The sequence below is a fragment of the Mesoplodon mirus genome, assembly GCF_964341445.2.
Source record: "Mesoplodon mirus genome assembly, chromosome: 13".
In the NCBI taxonomy this organism is placed as follows: domain Eukaryota; kingdom Metazoa; phylum Chordata; class Mammalia; order Artiodactyla; family Ziphiidae; genus Mesoplodon; species Mesoplodon mirus.
This window is the reverse complement of record NC_138989.1, coordinates 62331405-62351734: the sequence shown is the minus strand read 5'-3', so window position 1 is coordinate 62351734 and position 20330 is coordinate 62331405. Positions and strand designations below refer to the sequence as shown.

Genomic DNA, 20330 nt, shown 5'->3' with positions numbered 1-20330 from the left:
CAAAATGTTAGTAAGTGTTGAATGTAGGTGGTGGGTACCTGGGTGATCGTCTTGCGTTTTCAGCTCTGTGTGTGTATTTGAAAAATGCTCATAATACAAAGTTAGGGACAAAATCCCCTGGATAATTTGTCTAAAGACCCTGCCCTCAGAGCCTGTGATTCAGGTGGTCCAGGTGGTGCTGAGGATGGGGAGCTGCGCAAGCGTCCCAGGTGTTCCTGATACAGGTGATCCTTGCAACTCACCTGGGAGATGCTGCTCTGAGAGCCCAGGGTCCGAAGGTGGAAACCCCAGCCCCAGGGTGTCGTGGGTCTGGAGCAGACCAGTGGTCAGACAGCGAAAGCAGCCGTGCAGGCAGTGCAGGGCGCCCTGACTCCCTCCAGCTGCTCACCCCTGCTGGGGCCGAGCCCTCCACACCCAGGAGCCTCCATGCTGTGGCCTCGGCTCCAGCCACACCTGTCCCTACCCTGGTGCTCCAGCAACTTTCAACTGCTTAGACAGCACCCTGAGTCCCACCTCCCAGTCTTTGCTCAGAATGACCGTTCTGCTTAGAATGACTTTTTTTTCTTACCGCCCAACCTCCATTCTCCCCCATTTGTGTGGCCAGTGTGTACCATCTCCATGTCCCCTCCTCCAGGAAGCCTTCCGAAGACTGGGTCACTCACCCCTTTGTATGTGCTCCACAGCACCCCCAGCAGACTGATGCCCTCACGTGATTTCCCACTTACTAGTCTGTGTTGCTCACGAGCGTGAGAACCCCTGGAGAGTCCTCCTGTGGAGTTGTCAGGGCTGTTCCCCAATGCTCCGGCTTCCCTTCTTCCAGGTGCACTGAGGGTCACGCTGCCCAGCCCCTCCAGGAGAGTGGGGCATGTGGCTAGTTCTGGCCAGTGAACTATGATCCCAAGTGGAAGACCCTCTAGAGCTTTCTTTGTATCTCAACCCAGCAATCCACATTAGAGAGGGTGGATCCCCGGGAGCCTGGGTCCCTGAGTAAGTACAATGCACACAGCTCTTTGCCGATCTGTGCCGGGCATGCAGCTAAGGAGAGAAGAAACCCTAATTGTTCTCGGCCACTGTGATTTGGCTTTGTTCCTGCAGCACGACCTAGGCCAGCCTTATTCATTTCTATATCCCCAAACACTTGGCCCAACTGCTAGCACAAAATGATGCATAAGAAATAATTCCTATCACTTTTTCTTGGCTGTGGAACTGGCCTCAAAGACCAAGCGGATGGTATAAGACACATCACCCCTGACGATACAGGACTCTTAATGGAGGTGCCCAAAGTATCCCTGCACAAAGAGGTACAAATGCCAACTCCATTGACCTCTTAACAACTCAGACAGGCTCCTGGATGGATCCCAGGTTAACCATGAGCCGCCATCACCCCTTTGCTCTGGCTAAGGCTCCAGTGAGGAGACTTGTAACCCACCACCCTGCTTATTAACCTGTGAAGATCCTTCAGCCTTCATGCCATCTCCCCGGAAAGCATCAGAGAGGACCCCGTGCTCACAGCAGGTGGCTCCAATTACCACTGCAGCGTCTGGAAAAGTTCTGGAGGGGAGAAAGTCTGTTCCCATTGAAGGCCATTATCTCTGCGGCCCTTTTGCCAGCTCGCCTGGGTCCCAAGCATGCCTCCTCCCCCTCTCCCTGCCCCCAAAGCAGGAGCTTAGACAATCAAGTGTGAGGATGGAAGGCAGCACCCTGCAGTCAGCCTGGCAACACTCGGGCAAATGGGAAATGGCCGGTGCTTTTGGCCATTGCACATCCAGGGAAGAGGCAGGTGGTAGAGAGGTCAGAGCTGCAGCTGCTTTATCCACGGACACCCTGTGGCCCAGACTTGCCCTCACATCTCCCAGATTTTGGTCCTTAAGAACAGTGGATTCCACATGCTTTGAGGTGATGGGTGTTTCGTTTCTTTTTCCCAGAGGTCCCAGCTGAAGGCAGTGCAGAGAGCCGATGGGGTAAGAGGAGGGCAGAGTGTGGGACAGTCACAGAGGAGACGCCAGGGGCCAGGGATACCGGGCTTCTCCTTGTTGCTGATTTGATGTTCCTGGGACCACAGGGTGGCACAGCCCAGACCCAGGCTTGCCCTCTGGAATCCTTACTCCCAGCGAGGCCGGTGTGGGTGCTATGCTTGTCCAAGTTTAGATGTCCCAAGGTCGCTCTGCAAGGAGGAGCCTGTAACACCGCTCACACCTGTAGACGGCTTTGTACCTGCCCCAAGTCCCTTCACATCCACTACTTCCTCAGACCTTGACAGCCCGAAGCCAGGAGAGGAGACTGTTACTGTCGGTGTTCAACAGTGGACGAACAGAGACCCAAAGAATTGAAAAAAGTGCCTTGGTCCACACAGCAAGTCGGTGACAGGATGGAGTCTGGGCTTGGAGACCCCTCTGACCAGGGTCCTGCCTGCTTTACTATGGTGTTCTAGGTAAGCAAAGGCAAGACGAGCTTTGCAGAAGTGTCACCTGGGCTCATGTGCGAGTGCGGGCACACACACACACACACACACATGCACATGCAAAATGCCGCCCCGTTGACAGAAATATCTCTGGGGCTTGGAGACAGAAGTCCACGTAGGAGACCTCTGAGCCTCTGTGAGTAGGGTCCTGACCTCAGGGCGCCGCCAGGCTAGGGCTGCCAAGGTGCCTGGGAGCCAGGAAGGGCTGTCCCAGCCAAGCCACGTGTTGGCCTTCATTCCTCATGGTGTCCAGGGGATGCCGGTGGCCAATGGGCTCCTCAAGGTGAACACACGGCTGCTGGTGAGCCCTGAGGACTCATCTGGCTCAAATTTTCATAATTGGACTCCTGAGCTTGGGGCCTGTGGACAGGAGAAAGTCGGCTGACCACCCAAACAGGAGGGGTCTCTGACCGCCCAAACCACAGCCCAGGAAGCGGGGGAAGGAGGGACGAGAGGGGATTCGGGGGCCTGCATCCAACAAGGCCTGGAGACTAACTGAAGCTTGCAGGCAGGGCAGCGGCAGACCTTGCAGACCAGGGAGGGGACCACCTGGATGACAGCATTCCAGGGTCTGTCTTCTCAGAGGGATCCCATCTGTGGCTTCAAAAACCATCTCTGGGGTCCTGACCTCCGGGCCGGGCCTCCTGCTAACTCTAACCGCTTTCCTGACTTCCGGGACATCCTCGTGGCCTCTCAAACATAAACAGTCCACAGAGCTCGTGTGATCCTCACCACACACCACCCCCCCATCTTCAGCTCAGTAGGTGGCACCCGGGGCGCCAGCTCCAGACCTGCTGGCCCCCTCCCTTGCTTGTGCTGCGCACTCTGGCCATCCCTGCCTCTGTCTGCCCCATCTCCCCGCCCTCTCTAACGCCACCTTCAGCCAAGCAACCTAGCCAGCTGCAGCCTTGGTCAACAGCCCTCACAGGTCTCCTGGCCTCCACGCCTGTTCAGATGGGGCCACTCATCTGCTTAAACCAGTCACTGACCTGCCATCACACTCCGAATAAATCCCACAGCCTGCCTGTCCTCTGTGCCCTCTTCCTGGGTCACGCGTGAGCCTTTCTAGAGCCTTTTCCTCCTGGGTTGCCCCACCACCCCTGCCTGCCCATCGAGCACCTGCCTCAGGTCTCCTCAGTGTCCTCAGAGAGGACATCCTGGTCTAAAGCAGCCACAGCCCACTGGCACCTCCCTCTCCTGGGGCTTTACTCCATCGCCTTGTCCATTTTTTTTCCCCACAGCTCTTATTTTACAATCTAAGATCTCTTGTTTATATGTTTATTGAAATTCTCCATGGTAAGGTGTGAGTTCTCTGAGGTGGAGGATTTTTGCTGTACTTTTAGCATCCCAAACAGTACCCAGTGCGTGGTAGGTACTCAACAGATATTTGAACAACTATCAGCTTTCTGATTAGGTGCCCTGGTGGGGCAGTAAGTTAGCAAAGAAGAGGGACTGTGCACAGGTATTTGAGAATGTGGGGATCACTGAGCGAGCAGCTGCAGAGAGGGGCCTGGGCTGGTAATGTGGCTCTTCCAGCCCCCAGGCACAGGTGGGAATGGAGCCATGGGAGTGCCCGGGCTTGTCTAAAGGGTCCTAGAGAAGGCTGTCATCCCCCGCCTGCCTCTCCCAAGCATCTCGGACAAGGTCTTGGAATTGGATGCTTTCTTTTTCTACACAGGCCTTCACTTGGACAGACACCAAGAGGGGGCAAGGTCAATGCTTCCTAGCTGAGTCTGTGAGCCCTCAACCAAGCCCTCAGAACCTCTAATGACATTTTGCTTGCAAAGCCTTCAGCAGGGTGTCTGGGAGAATGATTGCCTAATGGTGGCTTTTGTCTGGATCTGTTCTAGATCCACTATGGGCACTATGAGAGGAAACACAGCTTCCAGGGATCACAGCTAGGTGCAGAGATAAGGCAGACCCAGAAAAATGACCCTTCAGCACCACGGACACCAGGCAGCTGGTCCGGAAGACAGGCCAGTGTGAGGCCCACAGTCAGTGCTGGGAACGTGGGGAGCAGGTCAGCGTGGCCCGGTCTAGCTGCCAGGCTTGGTGGACTGAAGTAGGGGGGAAGGCTGCAGGGAGGGCCTGGACCCTGATCAGGGCTGGGACCCCAGCCCCAGCCCTTTGCCCATTCTTCCTTCTCAGGCTGCCCTCCATGAGAAGCCTGCACCCCTTGGCCAGGGGGGGACTACAGTGGGGCAGGGTGGGGGTGGGCGAGCTTACTTACCGTGGTGAGGCGTCCTGGATGACTGGGTAATCTGTGTGAGGGACAGAGAGAGAGGAGGCATGAATCTCCATGGTAGCCTCTGGGCTACAAGCCCCGCTGTCCAGCCCGCCCCACTGTGGAGAGTGGGCTGGAGGGAACAGCTAGCCAGCAGGATGCGAAGAAGTGACCTGAAAGATGATGAGTCACCGGGGAGGACAGGGAGTGAGGAGTGGACTTAGCAGGAAGACCTGCTTCTCTGAGGCCCCTGAAGCACAGAATGCTTGGTGGGTTTGAAGATGCTGCCGGAAAGCCAGTGTGGCCCCAGCAGAGATGGTAGCCAGAGCAGCTGCGACAAATTTTGGATTTCATTCCAGGAGAGTTTGAGGCCGGTGCTACTCACCTGGGTGGTCTGAGAGGCTCCGGGAAGCCTCCTCTCTGGGGCACAGAGCAAATTTCCCATCCAGCTTAGTGACAGTAGGGAGGGGTGACAGCAGCTTCCTGAAGACGGCCTGCTGGTTCGAGCTTCCACTCTTTTATACATGCTGTTCCGTCTGCCAGGAGTACTGTTAGCCCCTTGTTTTCCTAGCTCACACCTGCTTATAGCTTTTGATGTAGCCTCCCCTTACTTGTGTAAAGCCTTCCCTCCCAGCTGCCGTCTGGATGCCCCATCAGAGAGAGGCCCACACTCTCTGGGCTTCCATAGTACGTGGGCTGAGAGCCCTCCTCTCTGCAGACTGCAATTATCTGCTTACTCCTGAGCACACATTCATCAGGGAACCATGTCGTATTCATCTCTGTATTCCTAGCACCTATGCAGCACACAGTAGCTGCTCAGGATGCTTGTTGTGACCGAATGAAATGGTGCTGTTTGGGAAAGCCTGTGGGTGGTCGGAACCCTTCCGGATGAGTCATTTATGGGGTGCTGGTAAAGAGGTGGGCTCAGAGCTATATCGTCTGGGTCTATATCTCTGTGATGATTCTAGGCTAGAGGCAAGTTCCCTAACCTCTCTGGCCTCAGCTTCCTGATTGTAAAATGGGCTCACGCTGGTTCCCACCTCCTGGGCTTGATGCAGGGAGAGGAAAGTGAGATGATGCACAGGTGCATAAGTGGTGTTTTGCTTGTGTCATGCCAGGTGGTCAGCCTGGAGGAGAGCCCCGGCCGCCCCTCGCACCCATCCTGGCCTGGGGCACACCCACCTAGGCGGCGGCGGGCGGCGGCGCCGGCGGCCAGAACGCCGAGCAGCAGCAGCACCTTGACGCCAAGCGCACCGAGCAGGAGGGCGATTGCTGAGGCCCCGGAGGCGCCGTGGAAACGGAACAAGTAGACACTGGCTTCGGCGCGGCCCAGGCTGTTGGAGGCCGCGCACGTGTAGCGGCCGTCGTGGGCCAGCGCGGGTAGCTCGGCGGTCACCTGGTGGCCGTGATCTTGACCTGGACTCGGCACGGCGGCCGAGCCGTTGCCCAGGGCCGGGCCGGACCAGGCGAGGGAGGGCGGCGGCTCCCCTTCAGCCGTGCAGAGCGCATGGAAGGTGTGCGCCGGGCCGGGCAGCACCGAGATGTTGACGATCCGCGGGGCGGCTGCGGGCGACGGCCGAGGAGGAGCGGAATGAAGAGAAGTGCGGTCAGAGCAGCGGCAGGCAAAGGGAAAGGTAAGGGCAAGGGGCAGCCCTCCCCGTCCCCTTGGCCCAGAGGGTTGGAGAAGGGAGGGGGGGTGATACGGAGAGGAAGGAAGAGGCGCTGGAGCGCCACGATGCCAGGGTCCCAGTACCCGCGTGACCTTAGGCAAGTTATTCCGCCGCTCTGTGCCTTAGTTTCTTCACGTGTAAAATGGGGATCACTTACATTACAGGGCTGTTGAGAAGATTTGACAAGTGGGGTGCCTGGGCAAGTGCTCTCTAAACGTCGTTACTATTGCGGTAGCACACGACTGGGGGCAGTCTGCTGGAGTGATTTCAAGGGCACCTCTCACTCTCAGACAGCCTCACCAGGACCTAGACTTGAGACGATTCACTGAATCGGTGGGACTGTGGGACTGGGGCGGACAAGGGCGAAGAAACTGAAATGCGCTCAGAGAGGCGGCCCAGCCAGCCCAAGGGCACATGGGAGGTTCTTGGCAGCGGTCAAACTCATCCCAGAATGCCTGGGTCCCCTACAGGGGCGCTCCAGGATTTTTACAAAGCTCCTTAGGTCATTCCAATGCTCAGCCAGGGTTGAGAACCACGGCTCTAGGATCCTGGTTCCCACACCTTTATACCACAGGGTCTAGAGAAGTGCCGGGCACTTGGCGGGCTCCCTGTGCACCCCCTCTGTGCACACAGCCCACTGCAGTCCTTGCCATATTTAAGGTGACCGCTCCTCGTTTTTCTCCCCCCTAGTCTGAGAGCTGTTCGGTCATATTCACTGTCTACGAGCTTCATTACAATGCCCAACAACCCAGGCCGCCCCCAGCCCTTCCTGGGGCCAGGATTCGGCGGCATTTTTAACAACTTCCCGGGTGGCCCGTAGCCATCGCCAGGTGTGAGACCCCCTGCTCTAGAGAAAGGGGTGTGCCTGTTGTATCCCTTCCGATCCCAGCACAGAGCCCGCACCTAGGGAGCCCTCGGACGCGGCGGGGAGGCGGGCGGCGCGCTCACCGGTCACGCGGAGCCGGACGCCGTGGCGGCTCTCGTAGCGATCGTGGACTTCGCCGGCGAACTCGACGCGGCAGAAGTAGCGGCCGTCGTCGGCCGGCGTGAGGCGCTCGACGCGCAGCGACAGGTCGTTGCGGCGCGGGTTGCCGAGCAGCCGGAAGCGGCCGTGCAGGCTGAGCGCCGTCTGGCAGAGCTCGCTGCTCCGCGCCGCCGAGCACCGGAACACCTGCGGGCCCGTGTACGGCTCGCCCGCGCGCCAGATGGCCGTGAGCGGCCCGTCGTAGTGGCGGTGCGGGTGCGTGAAGGTGCAGGGCAGCACTGCCGCCTCGCCCGCCGCCGCACTCACCTCGGCCGGCACCTTCATGGACCAGCGCTGCGCCGGCGCACCTGCGGGCGGGCGAGAGGCAGGCGGCGTGCGGCAACCCTGCCCGCGCCCTCGGGGGGCCTGGAAACCTCAGGACTCGGGAAGCGCCCTCCCTGCCCTCGGGGGTGGGGGGAGTCTGGAAACCCACCCCAGGACTCGAGAGGCATCTCTTGGGACTTTGACTCCCGTGACTTTGTAGGTGCCTGGACTCTCCCCCCCCATTTCCCTGGGACTACTTGCCTCACTCAGGGTGGTCCCACCTCACTTACAGGCCCAGTGACCCCAACCTCTTTCCCATCAAAACTTGCCCTGCTGCAGAAAAGCCCTGGGATCCTATGGTTACAGTACAGTCCCAAGACCACCCCCCACCCCCGCCCCAGATGGCGACAATAATAAAGGCACTTACTGTGCAGCTCTGTGCTGAGCAAGTTCCTGGTGGTGTCTCTTTTAGTTCTCACAAATGATCCTAGAGGTAAGCAGAGTTATACCCGGGTTACATGTTATAAACCGAGGCACAGAGAGTTTGCGGCCTGAGGTCACACAGCTAGGATGAGGCAAAGCTGGTGTTCAACCTCAGGACTGCCTGACCTCACTGTGGTACTCTAGTGCACTAGGGCGTGGAAACTTGGGGTTTATCCAAGGGGAGCAACACTCCCATTGACAGAGGGGAAACTGAGGCCTTGGGAGGCGGTGGTATGTTTTGAAGCTGGTGTGTTGAGTTGGTGGCTGAGATTCCTCTACAGTCAACCCAAGTGGGCTTCCCAAAAGGCCAGTGCCCAGACAGGGAGCTGAGGGAGGGGTGGACCATTATGCTGCCTCCTTGCTTTGCACAAGTGCCTCTGGGCTCAAGTTTCCTCACCTCCCGTGTCGTGAGCCTCTGAAGTATGGTTGAGCTGAGGTCTGGAAGCTGCACTCTGCCTGCAGCTTACGGAGGGCTAGAGAGTCACTGCCTGTCTTGTTGCAGGTGTGTGCTTCTTTGGGGGTGGGGTGAATGGGGTGGGTGGATGGGTGTCAGTGCTGGGAGGATCAGGTCAGGGGGCCTGGGAGCCTCCTCCAGAAGGGAGGGACAGGCTTAGCCTCTAGTGCCCAGGTACAGTTCAGGAAAGGGATCTTTACAGGGAATACTATACCAGCCCCTATATTTCCAAAGGGCTTTGCAGTTTACCAGGTTCTTTCACATGCATCACATCACATGACTCCAAGTCCAGTGCTCTTGGCTCTGTGGGGTAGCCCCACTTGTCTCCTGGACAGGAATCTCCTCAGCCCACAGCTGGCAGACCATTCTCCAGGGAACCCGTACCATCTATGAGTAATCTACAGGTCAAGGCATTCCTCCTGCTCAGAACCAAGTTTCCTGCCCTTCACATGACGGCCCATCGCTCTCTGGAGCCTTCGCCTTCCTTCCCTGTGATGGCCCTCCCGGGATGCCGTCATGGCTATCCTGGACCCAGTGAGCCTTCCCTTCTCCGGCAGAGGTCTTAGTCCTTCACCTGCCCCTCTCCATCCTCACTGTCCGCTTGGTACCCTCCTTGCAGTGTAGTGTCCTGACCCCGGGGGCTCCAGGTGTGTGTTCCAGATGTGCTGGGCCAGGTAGAGTGGGGTATGAATCGGGTTGTGTGAACTGTGCCTCATAGAAAACCTCACTTTGGGATCGTGCCGAGCTTGCAATGAAATAAAACCACACAGTCTGCTTTTTTTTTTCACACAGTCAGCTTCTAAGCCAAATCTCCTTTCTTCTGCACAAGTGGAAGTATGCTTTTGAACCCAAGCGGGGGACTTGACATCTTTCCCTAGTAAGAGCTCATTTGTTCAGTTGTTAATAATCAAAGGGCCTAGTTCCAAATTTGAGAGACCCTTCCTGAAGGTTTTGCTCGTTCAGTCAGTACTTCTAGCTGCAGAAAGCATCTCCCAATCTTGAGGCTCAGCCCCTGCCTCAGTTTCCCTGCGTTCCCACCTTCTGTGACCTCAGCCTCCTCTGACCTTCTGCATTTTGCAGGCATCACAGAGCCAGGCATTGACTCCCCAGGGATTGTTTACTGTTGTGCATTCATCAATTGGCCATCATTGATCGGACACATTCCCCACTGGAAGCCAGGCACTGGGATTAGAGCCAGGGCTATAAAGAGCAAGAGAATAATTTATCAGCCTGTTGGAGCTCACAGCTCAGAAAGGGTGACAGATCTGGCAGCCCGTAGTTACACTAAAACCTGCCAGGTGCTCTAATGAGGGACATGAACAATGTTCCCTCTGTCTGAACATGGTTCCTGGTCCCTTTTACTCACCAGCTCCCTCCTAGTTGTCCCCGGGCCTCCGCTGAGTCATCCTACAGTGGGAGGCCTTCACTGAGCCCTAAGCCTGGGTCTGGCACCCCTTCCCCATGCCCCAGGGCTGGCAGAAGTGCTTCCTCTGTATGGGCATTGCCTGTTCAACTGTATGTCTCGTCCAGGCACCCAGAAGCTCCGGGAGGGCAGGGAACATGTGTGGGCGTCATATTTGTGCAGCTGTTACCCAGCACATGCCTGCCACATAGTAGTTGACGTTGAATTGAATTGCTGAGAGAGAGCAGAAGGGAGGGTGCCCAGGCTGGCAGGAAGGGTGGGTGGGCAGGGGTTGATTGAAAGTCCCATGAGAGAGGAGCTGCCGCCTCAGCAGAGCCTTGAGAAAGCAGTGGGATTTGCTAAGCCCTGAAGTAGGCTGAAGGCATTCTAGTCAAAGGGTAAAATGGAAGTACGGACACCAGCACAGAGGTTGCACGGCGTGAGAGGATAAGGGTGTCAGAGTACATGGTGCTTTGGGGGCTCGTTGGGAGACATTGCTAATCTTATTCCATAAGCGATACAATCCACGGGGTGCTGTCATTAGCCCCCCTTTCAGAAAGGGGATCTGAGGCTCAGAGAGCCTGAGGGACTTGGCAACGTCATTTGGCCAACCAGGCAGAGCCAAGGCTTCCCCTCGGAGTGTAACTCAGCAGGACCCTAGGAGGTCTTCCCGGAACAGATCCCCACCCATGTCCTCCGCCTGCCTTTCGTCTGTAGAAAAACTGTAGTCAAAGAATCAATTTCATCAGAAAAGTGTGAAAATGCAGAAAGAAAGGAAAACAGTCAAGCAACACAAAATAATTATATTTTAGCCAGGAAACAAAGTCAAGGACCTCTAGTTCTTCCTCAAAGACCATAGATAATATTCTGAGCCAAGTCCTTTGAGCTGTTTTGCAGAGACTGAAACCGCCACCAGGTGGGAGAAGTTAACTGTATGCTGCCCGCAAGCACGGAGACCCCAGACCAGCTGGAAGGTTGATGATGCTGACTCCTGATGACCTCACCACCAACCAATCAGAAGAGTGTCCGTGAGCTGACCACGCCCTGCTCCTTGAACACTGTAAGACTCCTCACTACCCCCTCCAGGGCGGGACACACAGTTTTGAGGGCATTAGCCCACTGTGGCCCCCTTTGCCTGGCAAAGCAATAATGCTATTTCTTTCTACTTCACCCAAAACTCTGTCTCCTAGAGCAGAGCCCCCCCAGGGAGGTTTAATCCAGCACCAGTGAACAGAGGCTGAATTTCGACAATAGGTGGGTCATGTTCTGACCTTGTCCCTGGACTCTGTGCTGCTCGAGGATGACAGCCTAGATTAGGAGCATCTGACGTGTGGTACAAATGACAGGTCAGGGCCCCTCTTCCCTGGCTGGGTGCTGCTCTGGGAGGGGAGAGGGCACACAGAGGCCCTTTCACCAAGTGTGACAGTCTTGGCTCCCATTAGGGGAAGATTTGTGTTTCCTGTTTGTCTGCTGCATGGTGTTCCAAGAGGCGGGCACCTGGACTCACTTTTACACAGAGACCTTTGGTTGAGTTCACCCAGGGGACTTGAGGTGAAGGTGGGAAGTCTCAATAGGAATTACCCAGGGAGCAAATGCATTTGCTTTGGCAGGAATCCAAGCCCCCCAGCCTCCTGGGACATTTACTATTCCCTCTGGGAGCTCCTGCATGTCTCTTAGGACAGGGCAGGGACAGCCCCTGGAACTGGAACCACAGCTCCTTTTGACAGGGTCTCCACTCTTCCTGCTTCACGTCTATCAACCTCCGGGGGTCAACAGGAGGCCCACATTCTTCCCCTTGTCCGAAATCCCTCCTCTCAATGGTGGGCCACTGGGCACGGTGAAGAGCGTTCCAGCTTTGGTGCGGCTGGACATGGGTGACATTCTCACTTGTATCAAACACCCAGTCTGTGCCTGGCACTGTTCTAGGCTCATCCACTTACAGGGAGATCTTTGGGCGAGTTGCTTAATGTCCCAGGTCTCAGGCTCCTCTGCTGCAAAATGGGGTACATAGTACTTTCCTCATAGGATTGAGGATGGAATGAAGTCACACGTGAAGGTCACCCGGACGGTGCTGACACTCAGCAAATGCTCAGTGATGTTAGTTCCCTCCTTCACTAGCCGTGCAAAGAGAGTGGGACCAGGAGGGAGCATGGGGGTGGTGCCAACCAGTGGTGGGGAAGGAGAAGGGCTCTGGACGGACAACTCAAGGCGGTACAGGGTGACGCGGGTGTTCAGGACACTGATGCCGGAAACTACACCATCTGTGGCTCCACTTGGCACCTTAGACCACACGTCATGCAATCGCGCAGGCCTTGCCCTTAACTCACCTGAAAGCTAGTCATTGATTCATGTACTTACTCACTCAATAGATGTTTATTGAGGGTCTGTCTTGGGCTTGATACTGTGCTGAGTGTTGGGGACACAGCTATGGTGACAATCAGTGGCTGCCTCAGTGTGTTTACAGCCTGTCCATTGCTCAGCCATTGTTTGTTTTTCATTTATACATGATTCTAATGAGTTTGTTTAATTAGCTTCCCAGACTTGGGGAATACAGATTGAAAAGCTAGAAAGTGTCTTCTGTTTGTAGTCCATTGAAAGCAGCAAGGGATGATAATCAGCATTCAGTCAGGGAGGCAGTTTCAGTAAAAATAATGTGACAATCAGGACAGAAATGATAAAAGTACAGCACAGAAGGGACCCTTTAGAGGAGGGGTACGTGCAGAGGCCCTTGAGGCATCATGACACTGCAGCAGGCTAGTGAAACGTTGCTCGCGGGGATGACCTGAGTCACCTTGGAAAGGTTCATTGCCATGAGAGACGTGCCCCTCGCATGGGGTCTCAGGCATCTGTCTGGGGTTGTAGCCCTGGCTAGACTGGCCCTGACTTTGTGACCATAGGTGAGTCCTCATAGCTCTCTGGCCTCAGTGGGCTCATCCGTCAAATGATGTCTCTAGATGCTTACTAAGGAGAATTTTTTTTATTTTTTATTTTATTTTTTTTTGCAGTACGCGGGCCTCTCACTGTTGTGGCCTCTCCCGTTGCAGAGCACAGGCTCCAGATGCGCAGGCTCAGCGGCCATGGCTCACGGGCCCAGCCGCTCCGCGGCATGTTGGGATCTTCCCGGACTGGGGCACGAACCCGTGTCCCCTGCATCGGCAGGTGGACTCTCAACCACTGCGCCACCAGGGAAGCCCACTAAGGAGGATTTTAAATCTAAAAGTCTGTGTCCAAAAATGATATTTGGATAAAAATGACAAGGAAGTCTGGCAAGCATTTTAGAAATACGTCAATATAAAATTAACTGAAAGGCTTTTAGGTACTTAAAGTAAGCCATTAGCTGTTGAGAAAACTCAGCTACTCGGAAAGAGGCATCCACTCTTGATGGTCCTGTGCAGCCGTTTACTAAACTCTCCACATTGCTCGCTCCTGCCTCCCGTGGTGACGATGCTCATTGAGGGGGGGCTGGGGCTGCAGCACTGGGTACCAGCTTCCACGTAATCATAATCACGAGTCAACTGAGGGGTAGTTAACTCACCCTGGACCTATTATCCCCAAAGCCCCTGTGCCAGTGGTGTCAGGGTGGGACGAGAACTCGGCAGTAGAAACATCTGCAGAACCTGGATGGGCAGAAGTGGCATCTGGATGGATCAGAAATAGAGGCCTTGGTTTTGCCTGCAGCTCAACCAGATTCCCACCAGTTCCTTGGTGAGGAAGGAGGCAGGGATGTGCATGGGAGCCTCTCTGTAGCTCATGTGCAGTGCGTTCTGTGTGATGGCATTTATGTGAACTGGTGAGAAAACTGTTTATGATTTTGTATCTGAGCATGCGGCAGTTGCTGTCCCTGGACCACAGATAGGAAAGCAAGCCAGTAGTGGCGGCTGTAATGGGATAATGGCCAATGAGGGTGTCCTCAGAGAGTGGCGCTTTAACAAGAATTAGGTCTGCTGGGGTGGGCTTTTTGTGACAGGTTGCTGGAGGAAACAAGCATGGACACTGAGGGGGAGAAGGATGATGCCAGGCAGGCGCTCACCATGCACAGACGATGCCTCGTGGAGGGCTAGACTTGTGGCCCTCAGAGGTGGAGCCCCTCGGAGATCTGCTCCCCACCCCCTAGGAGAGCTGACAGTATCAGCTGACGGGCAGCCAGTCTGATGAGCCCAGCTGTCTGTAAGGGGCTACCCTCCTTGGGGACAGCTGGACATGTTAGTAGGTGTGTTCTCAGCGAGTGACTCCAGGGATGGCTTCTTGGGCATTGCGGCCCCTGAAGGGTCAGGAGAGGGTGTTTTGGGGCAAAGACAGATGTTCGTCTTGGCCACCGGACCTCCCCAGTTAGGTGTGTGGCTTGAGCTGGGGCAGTTGCCTTTCATCCGATCCCTCCCGCACCTCAGTTTGCTCTCAGTAATTCTTCCTTCTGGGCCTGCATATAGTCCAGACAGGTTGTCAGGGGGAGAAAAAGTGAGAATGGGGCAGAGACCAGAGGGGAGAGGAGGCAGCGGAACCAGGAAGTCCATCCATCGGTGCGGAGCAGACCCCACAGGCTCCAGGGAGCTGGGAGACGCAAGTCAGTGAAAGGCCTGACTGTTCCCCTTCTGCCCTCGGGTTGTCCTGTTTCCCCTTTAACCCTTGCCTCTCTGGCCACTTGGTTGTGGAGCTGGCCCCTCTCACCTGGGCTGACAGAGATGCAGAGCCGCGGGTGGAGCCTGCCCCGGGGCAGTGTCCGCACAGCACGCTGCTCTTGGGAGTTCTGATTCCACCTGTCCCTGCCGTGCTCTAGCTCCCTGCACCCCTCCTCCTCCCGGGTAGGACTTCTGGGTCCCAGCTGCTGGCCGCAGGAGCCAGCAGGGGCAGCAGTGTCCCGGCTCATTCAGCCTCCATTTCCTTCTGGGCCCACGGCAGCAGTCCCTGACCTTTCCCCGCGTCCCAGATAAGCGCCCCATGTCCTTGGGTGACTGCTGTGAATTGTCTTGCCTTCTCAGTTTGTTTTTTTTTGCAGTGGTTCAGAGCTAGCCAAGTAAGTTCCTCTGAGCCCCAAGCTTTGCCCCAGGCTCACCACCCACTGCACGTAGGCAAGCTCAGGAGACTCCAGTTCACATCCAGCCTGTGACACCCAGAAGTGCCCTGACCTGGTCGAGCCTCCCTGAAACAGGGAAAAGGGCCCCCACTCTGCAGGGTTGTGGTGAAGAGTAAATGAGCTGGCCGTTAAAAGCCTGGCACGACAGTCCTCAAGGATAACGGCTGCTGTGATTGCTGCGCCAGCTCATCAGAGATGTGGGGACCAGTGGAGGTCTTGTCCAAGGTCACTAGGTGGCCAGAGTTCCCAGACTACTGCTCTTCCCACCACCCCTCATCTCCCGCTTTCTAAAAGCAGATCTGGGGGGAGACAGAAAGGAAAGACAAAAGAGAGTGTGAGGGCCCCTGGGAGATGAGGGGCTGCCCCAGGGTGCTGGGTGGTGGGGGGGACGCCTGTGTGAGGGAGAAGTCACGGAAAGTGGAAGAGGGGGGTTTCCTGGATGAATATCTCCACTTCACTTTTGCCAAAGGCCAGCCCTGGGCCCTGTGCTCAGAGGTGTGACAGGGATGGGACCGTGACCTGTGGCCACCTTGCTCTCCGGTCCCTGGGCTCCGGCTGCTTCCAGGCCCGCTGCCACATGGAGAGGCTGCAGAGGGGTTTCAGGAAGAGGGACGCTGCTCACCCTGGTTTAAGAGCTCTTGGTCTCAGCGGTGAAGCAGCTGCCGACCACGAGAAGAGGGGTCCCCTCGCCGACCCAGCTGCATAGATCCCATGTGTGCCCCGCCTCCCTGGGGAGTCGTGACACGCAGCTGGAGCATTTGTGTGGTCTGGGTTTTGTACTTGAACATGTGACTACTCATGCTTCCTGTAAGTTTTTTTTTTTTTTTTTTTTTTTTGTCTGTCACTGATTCATAGCTGCTGACTCTTAGCAGGAGAAAAAAACCAAACCAAAACAAAAAAACCCCAAACCTAGTGTCCCTTGAAGCTATATGACTTGAGCCACGTTTCACTACCATTTACTGCACAACCGCTGAGCGCCAGGACTGTGCTGGGGGCCTTCCACCCATGATCTAATTCTCCTTCAAGCACCCACGAGGTCATGGGGACCCCCATTTACCGAGGCTCAGAGAAGTTAGGTAACCTGCTCAGGGCCACACAGTTAGGAAATAGCAGAGCCAGGATTCACAGCCTGTTCTCCTGTCTGCCCCAGTTGTGGGCAGGGTCACCTCTTCCAGCCCCACCCTCTATGTGGGACCCAACCCGAAATCATCCAGAAAGATGGCTGAGTTAAGTCAACGTGGGAAAAGGAAGCCCCTCCTCTATCAGCCCCCACCACAGGACTCTGTGGGTGGGACAGTGGGCAGTATGGGGTCAAGAGGTGGTGGTCCCGTCTTGAGCCACACACCCCCAAGTTCAAATCCCAGTTTCACCCTGCACCGCCCACTGAACCTCTTTGTGCCTCAGTTTTCTCATCTGTGAAAAGGGACTATAATAGTTCCTTTCTCATAGGATTATGTTGCTTACGTGAATTACTAATTAAAGTGCCCAGCACTTAATAAGAGCTATGTAGGCACTTGCTGTTAGTATTCAATGCCGCCCCTAACAGAACTCCACTCTGTGTTGAATGCTAGAGAGGAAGGATCAAAGGCCTGAGGGGTGGGAGTTTATAATCCAGTCGTGGAGATAGGACTCCACCCAAGGAAGATTGACTAACAGCTTGGAACACCATGATGTCAGTGCTGTCACCATGTGGCACGTGATGACCAATGGCTGTGCACATGGAGGCCTGGATGCCAAGTCCAGGAACACAGTCATGAGGATGTCTCAGGCTGAGTGGGGTCGAGGAGAGGATTGGGGCCTGGACAGAGGGGCTCATGAGGGTTGCCTTTGTCATTATCCCAGTGGCCCTCAACTGCATCGTGCATCACAATCACCCAAGATGGTTGAACATGCAGATTCCTGGGCCCTGCTCCTGACATATTCGGATTCTGCAGATCTGGGGTGGAGCTGAAGAACCTGCTTTTTTTTTTTTTTTTTTTTTTTTTCTTGATGTGGTCCATTTTTAAAGTCTTTATTGAATTTGTTACAATACTGCTTCTGTTTTAAGTTTTGGTTTTTTGGCCGCGAGGCATGTGGGATCTTAGCTCCCCAACCAGGGATCGAACCCACACTCCCTGCATTGGAAGGCAAAGTCTTAACCACTGGACCACCAGGGAAGTCCCAGAACGTGTTAACAAATGCACGCCACTCCAGGGATTCTGATGCAGATGGTCCATGACCACCTTTTGAGAAATACTGTTCCTAGGGCCACCGACTCCTTGAGCTAAGTGACCTTAAGTGAAGTGACATTGATACTTAAGCCTGCAGCAAAGGGTTCCCACTCACTTCTTGGGGTTCCTGCTGGGCGGTCAGGGTGCCCTCGATCACTTGCCCTACTCCCCAAGTGACGTCACCCCACCCTTACCCCAAACAGCCATGTGCTCTCCCCTCTTTCCTGGGGCTGTGCCTGTTAAGAAGCAAAGCACTTGGATGACAACAACACCCCCAGTCTGTCAGAGCCTGCGCTGTCCTCCCCAGAGCTGGCCTGTTATGCCCCTGGATCCTCACAGCAAAGGCCTGGGCAGGAGGCCTTTCTACAGGTAGAGACACTGAGGCCCCGAGGAGTCCAGGCACTGCCTCAAGTCACCAGGAACCCAAGGCAAAGCCTGGACTTGAACTTCTGGCTTCTGTCACCACAGCCTCCCAAAGTGCAGCTCTCCCTTCCCCACAGGCCTGGAGGCCCTGGCAACCCAGCTGCCCTGAGTGCAGGGAGAGAAGACCGTACCTAAGATTTTGTGAGAATCTATTCTGTTCTGAAAATGCACCAGAGAGCAGAGTGGGAGACTCACCCATCAGGATGATGCACATCAAGGAGGCCAGGAGTTGGAAGGAACCTTCCATGCTGTGAGGTATGGAGCCCCCAGGCAGCCCCACACTCAGCCAGGCCACTGGCGAGACCCCTGCTTGGCGTGGGTGTGGAGGAAGGAAGGTGAGATGGGGTGGGTGGTGTGCCCAGGTCTGCACCCCGGCCAGGCTCTGCGGGTAATGGAGGAACTGGGGAGAGGCAGCCAGGCGGCTCTAAGTATGATTAGATGAGACCCGTGGGGTTTAGTCATGTGGAAAACCAAGAGAGGAACCACTCGGATGATTCTCCAGGACGGGAAACAGAGAAGTGGACAGGGAAGATGCAGGATCCTTCCCCGTGGCCGCTGTCCCTTTGAAAAATCTGCTGTTCTTTTGCTTCCTTCACTCCCTCTCTCCCTCCTCCCCTCTCCCTCCCTCCTTCTATCTTTCCTTCCCTCTCTCTTTCCCTTCCCACATGTTTAGTGTGCCAGGATGGGTTTTCATCCTGGTGAAGCTCTTTTACTGTGGCCATATAGGTTTTGAAGTGGTGATTATGGATGGAAGGAAAAAATCGTCTCCAAAATGTAATCATTATTGACAATGGTTACATTACCAAGCAGCATAAATGGGAAATAGTAAAACTATTAAGCAAATCAACCCAGACAAGCATGTCAAAATGCTCAGAACATCAAAATGCCAGATTAAAATAGCCTGCTACAGGGGCAGAATCTCAGTATCTGTTGCAAGGAGATAATGGGAAGCTGAACAAAAAAGTGGCCAGGTTGGGGGCTGGCAAGGATGAGCCAATCCTAGAGTAAGAGAGGGTGTTTTAGTTCAGATAAAGGTTAACCTACTGGGGAAAAAATGCGATTCCCAAATATAATGGATTAAAAAAAAATAGAAGGTGACTTCTCTCCCATGTATCCGTCCCACGGTGAACTGTTTATACTGGCAGGTGGCCTTACTTCTCATGGTCATTCAGGGATCTAGGTCCCTTCATATCGTCACTCTGCTACCCTTCCCCCCAGGGGGTTGTTAAGGCCTTCAAGGTTGAAGCTGGCTTGTTCAAGGTCTAGCTTGTGTGAAGGGGAAAGATAGAAACTCTAAGTCTTGTCTAAGGCTCGTCTTTTCTTTATCCAGGATCCAAAGATTGTACACATCACATCCACTCACAGCCCATTGGCCCAAACTTAGTCATACAACCACACCTACTGCAAGGAAGGCCTGGAAATGTGGTCACTACTAGGTAACCATACGGTCAAGTTAAAATTTTATTACCACGGAAGAGGGAACAGATGTTGATGGATAGTTACCTATCTCTGCCACAGATATTTGCTATAACTCCAGAAAACTAAACTTTGCAGAATAATTTATTCCATAAACTCCAAAATGTCATTGAAAGATGCACCCTTGTTTTATATACCACTAAGAGAGAAAAAAATGTCTAGCTTTTTATAAGATGCCACTGACTGCAATATGTATCCTGATCTCAGAAATGTTGAAGTGTAAAAACAGGTACATCCTGGAATTGATGAATTTAATTCATTTTTAGCTGTTTGTATTTTTTGGTAATACAGTCTCAATAAGAAAAGGCCAGCCTATCTTCCCTATGCTGAGAGGAGCCATAGGAAAGAGGCATGTCTATGCTTAGGCCAGGGTTTTAGAGGGAGGCCAGGCATACGGATGGTAGCAGGGATTGAAACGAGAGGCTCCTGTGGGGAGTGGGGCCTTTGTGAGAGTCTCTCCTCTGCCTTCCTCTTTGACTGTCTTGACTAACCTCTGGCCACCTGATACGTTCCCCTTCCATGGCCACTTGTCACTTCCTGTGTACCTCTTGTTTCCTTAACATAAGGATCCAGCCAGAAAAATGAAACCCCTGCGAGGTGTTGAACATGGAGAGGGACTGGATATAGGTAGCTGGTAATACAGACAGTTGAAGGATGAAAGAGAAAATAGAAGATTCTGACATAGCCCAGATATTAGTAACTACAGGAAGTAGCTACCACTCCTAAGGTTGGGGGTGGGGGGTGCAGGCGGGAAGAAAGGAAGAGATGAGGTTACTGAGGAGTCGGAGCTTAGAAGCAGGGTCCCTGCACAGCTGCTGGTCAGATGGATGAAGGGGGCACCGTGCGCCTAATGCTCAGACTACGGGATGAGGAGCGGCAGAGACACGGCTGGCTGATGCTGTACCTCTGAGGGGGTTCTGTGGGTTGGATTGCCAAAGGAAGCTGAAGGCTGGACCTAGAGCTTCTGCAAGGCGCTGGAGCAATACTAACAGGAGCTGGAAGCCCTCCTCCCATCTTCTAACCTCTCTCTAGTGCCTTGCATCAGCTAGCAAGTGTATCTGAGAAATGTGGTTTGCAGAGTCCCAGCCTCAGCACCTAGAGCAGAGTGTAGAAATGTAGGCTTGAGGCTGAGAGCCGAGGTGTAAATACACAGTACTCAACTGGACTG

At 54.7% G+C, this 20330-nt stretch overlaps 1 protein-coding gene across 1 annotated transcript; it reads right to left on the bottom strand.

Moving 5' to 3' along the window:
- Positions 1–2739: 2739 nt before the first annotated feature.
- SIGLEC15 (sialic acid binding Ig like lectin 15) lies at positions 2740–17933 on the bottom strand (the record flags this gene model as incomplete). Its single annotated transcript, XM_082640558.1, has 5 exons — positions 2740–2821; positions 5843–6248; positions 7304–7687; positions 8071–8130; positions 17882–17933. 5 exons carry the CDS (start codon positions 17931–17933, stop codon positions 2740–2742), a joined length of 984 nt encoding a protein of 327 aa, XP_082496684.1.
- Between the last annotated feature and the right edge of the window lie 2397 nt (positions 17934–20330).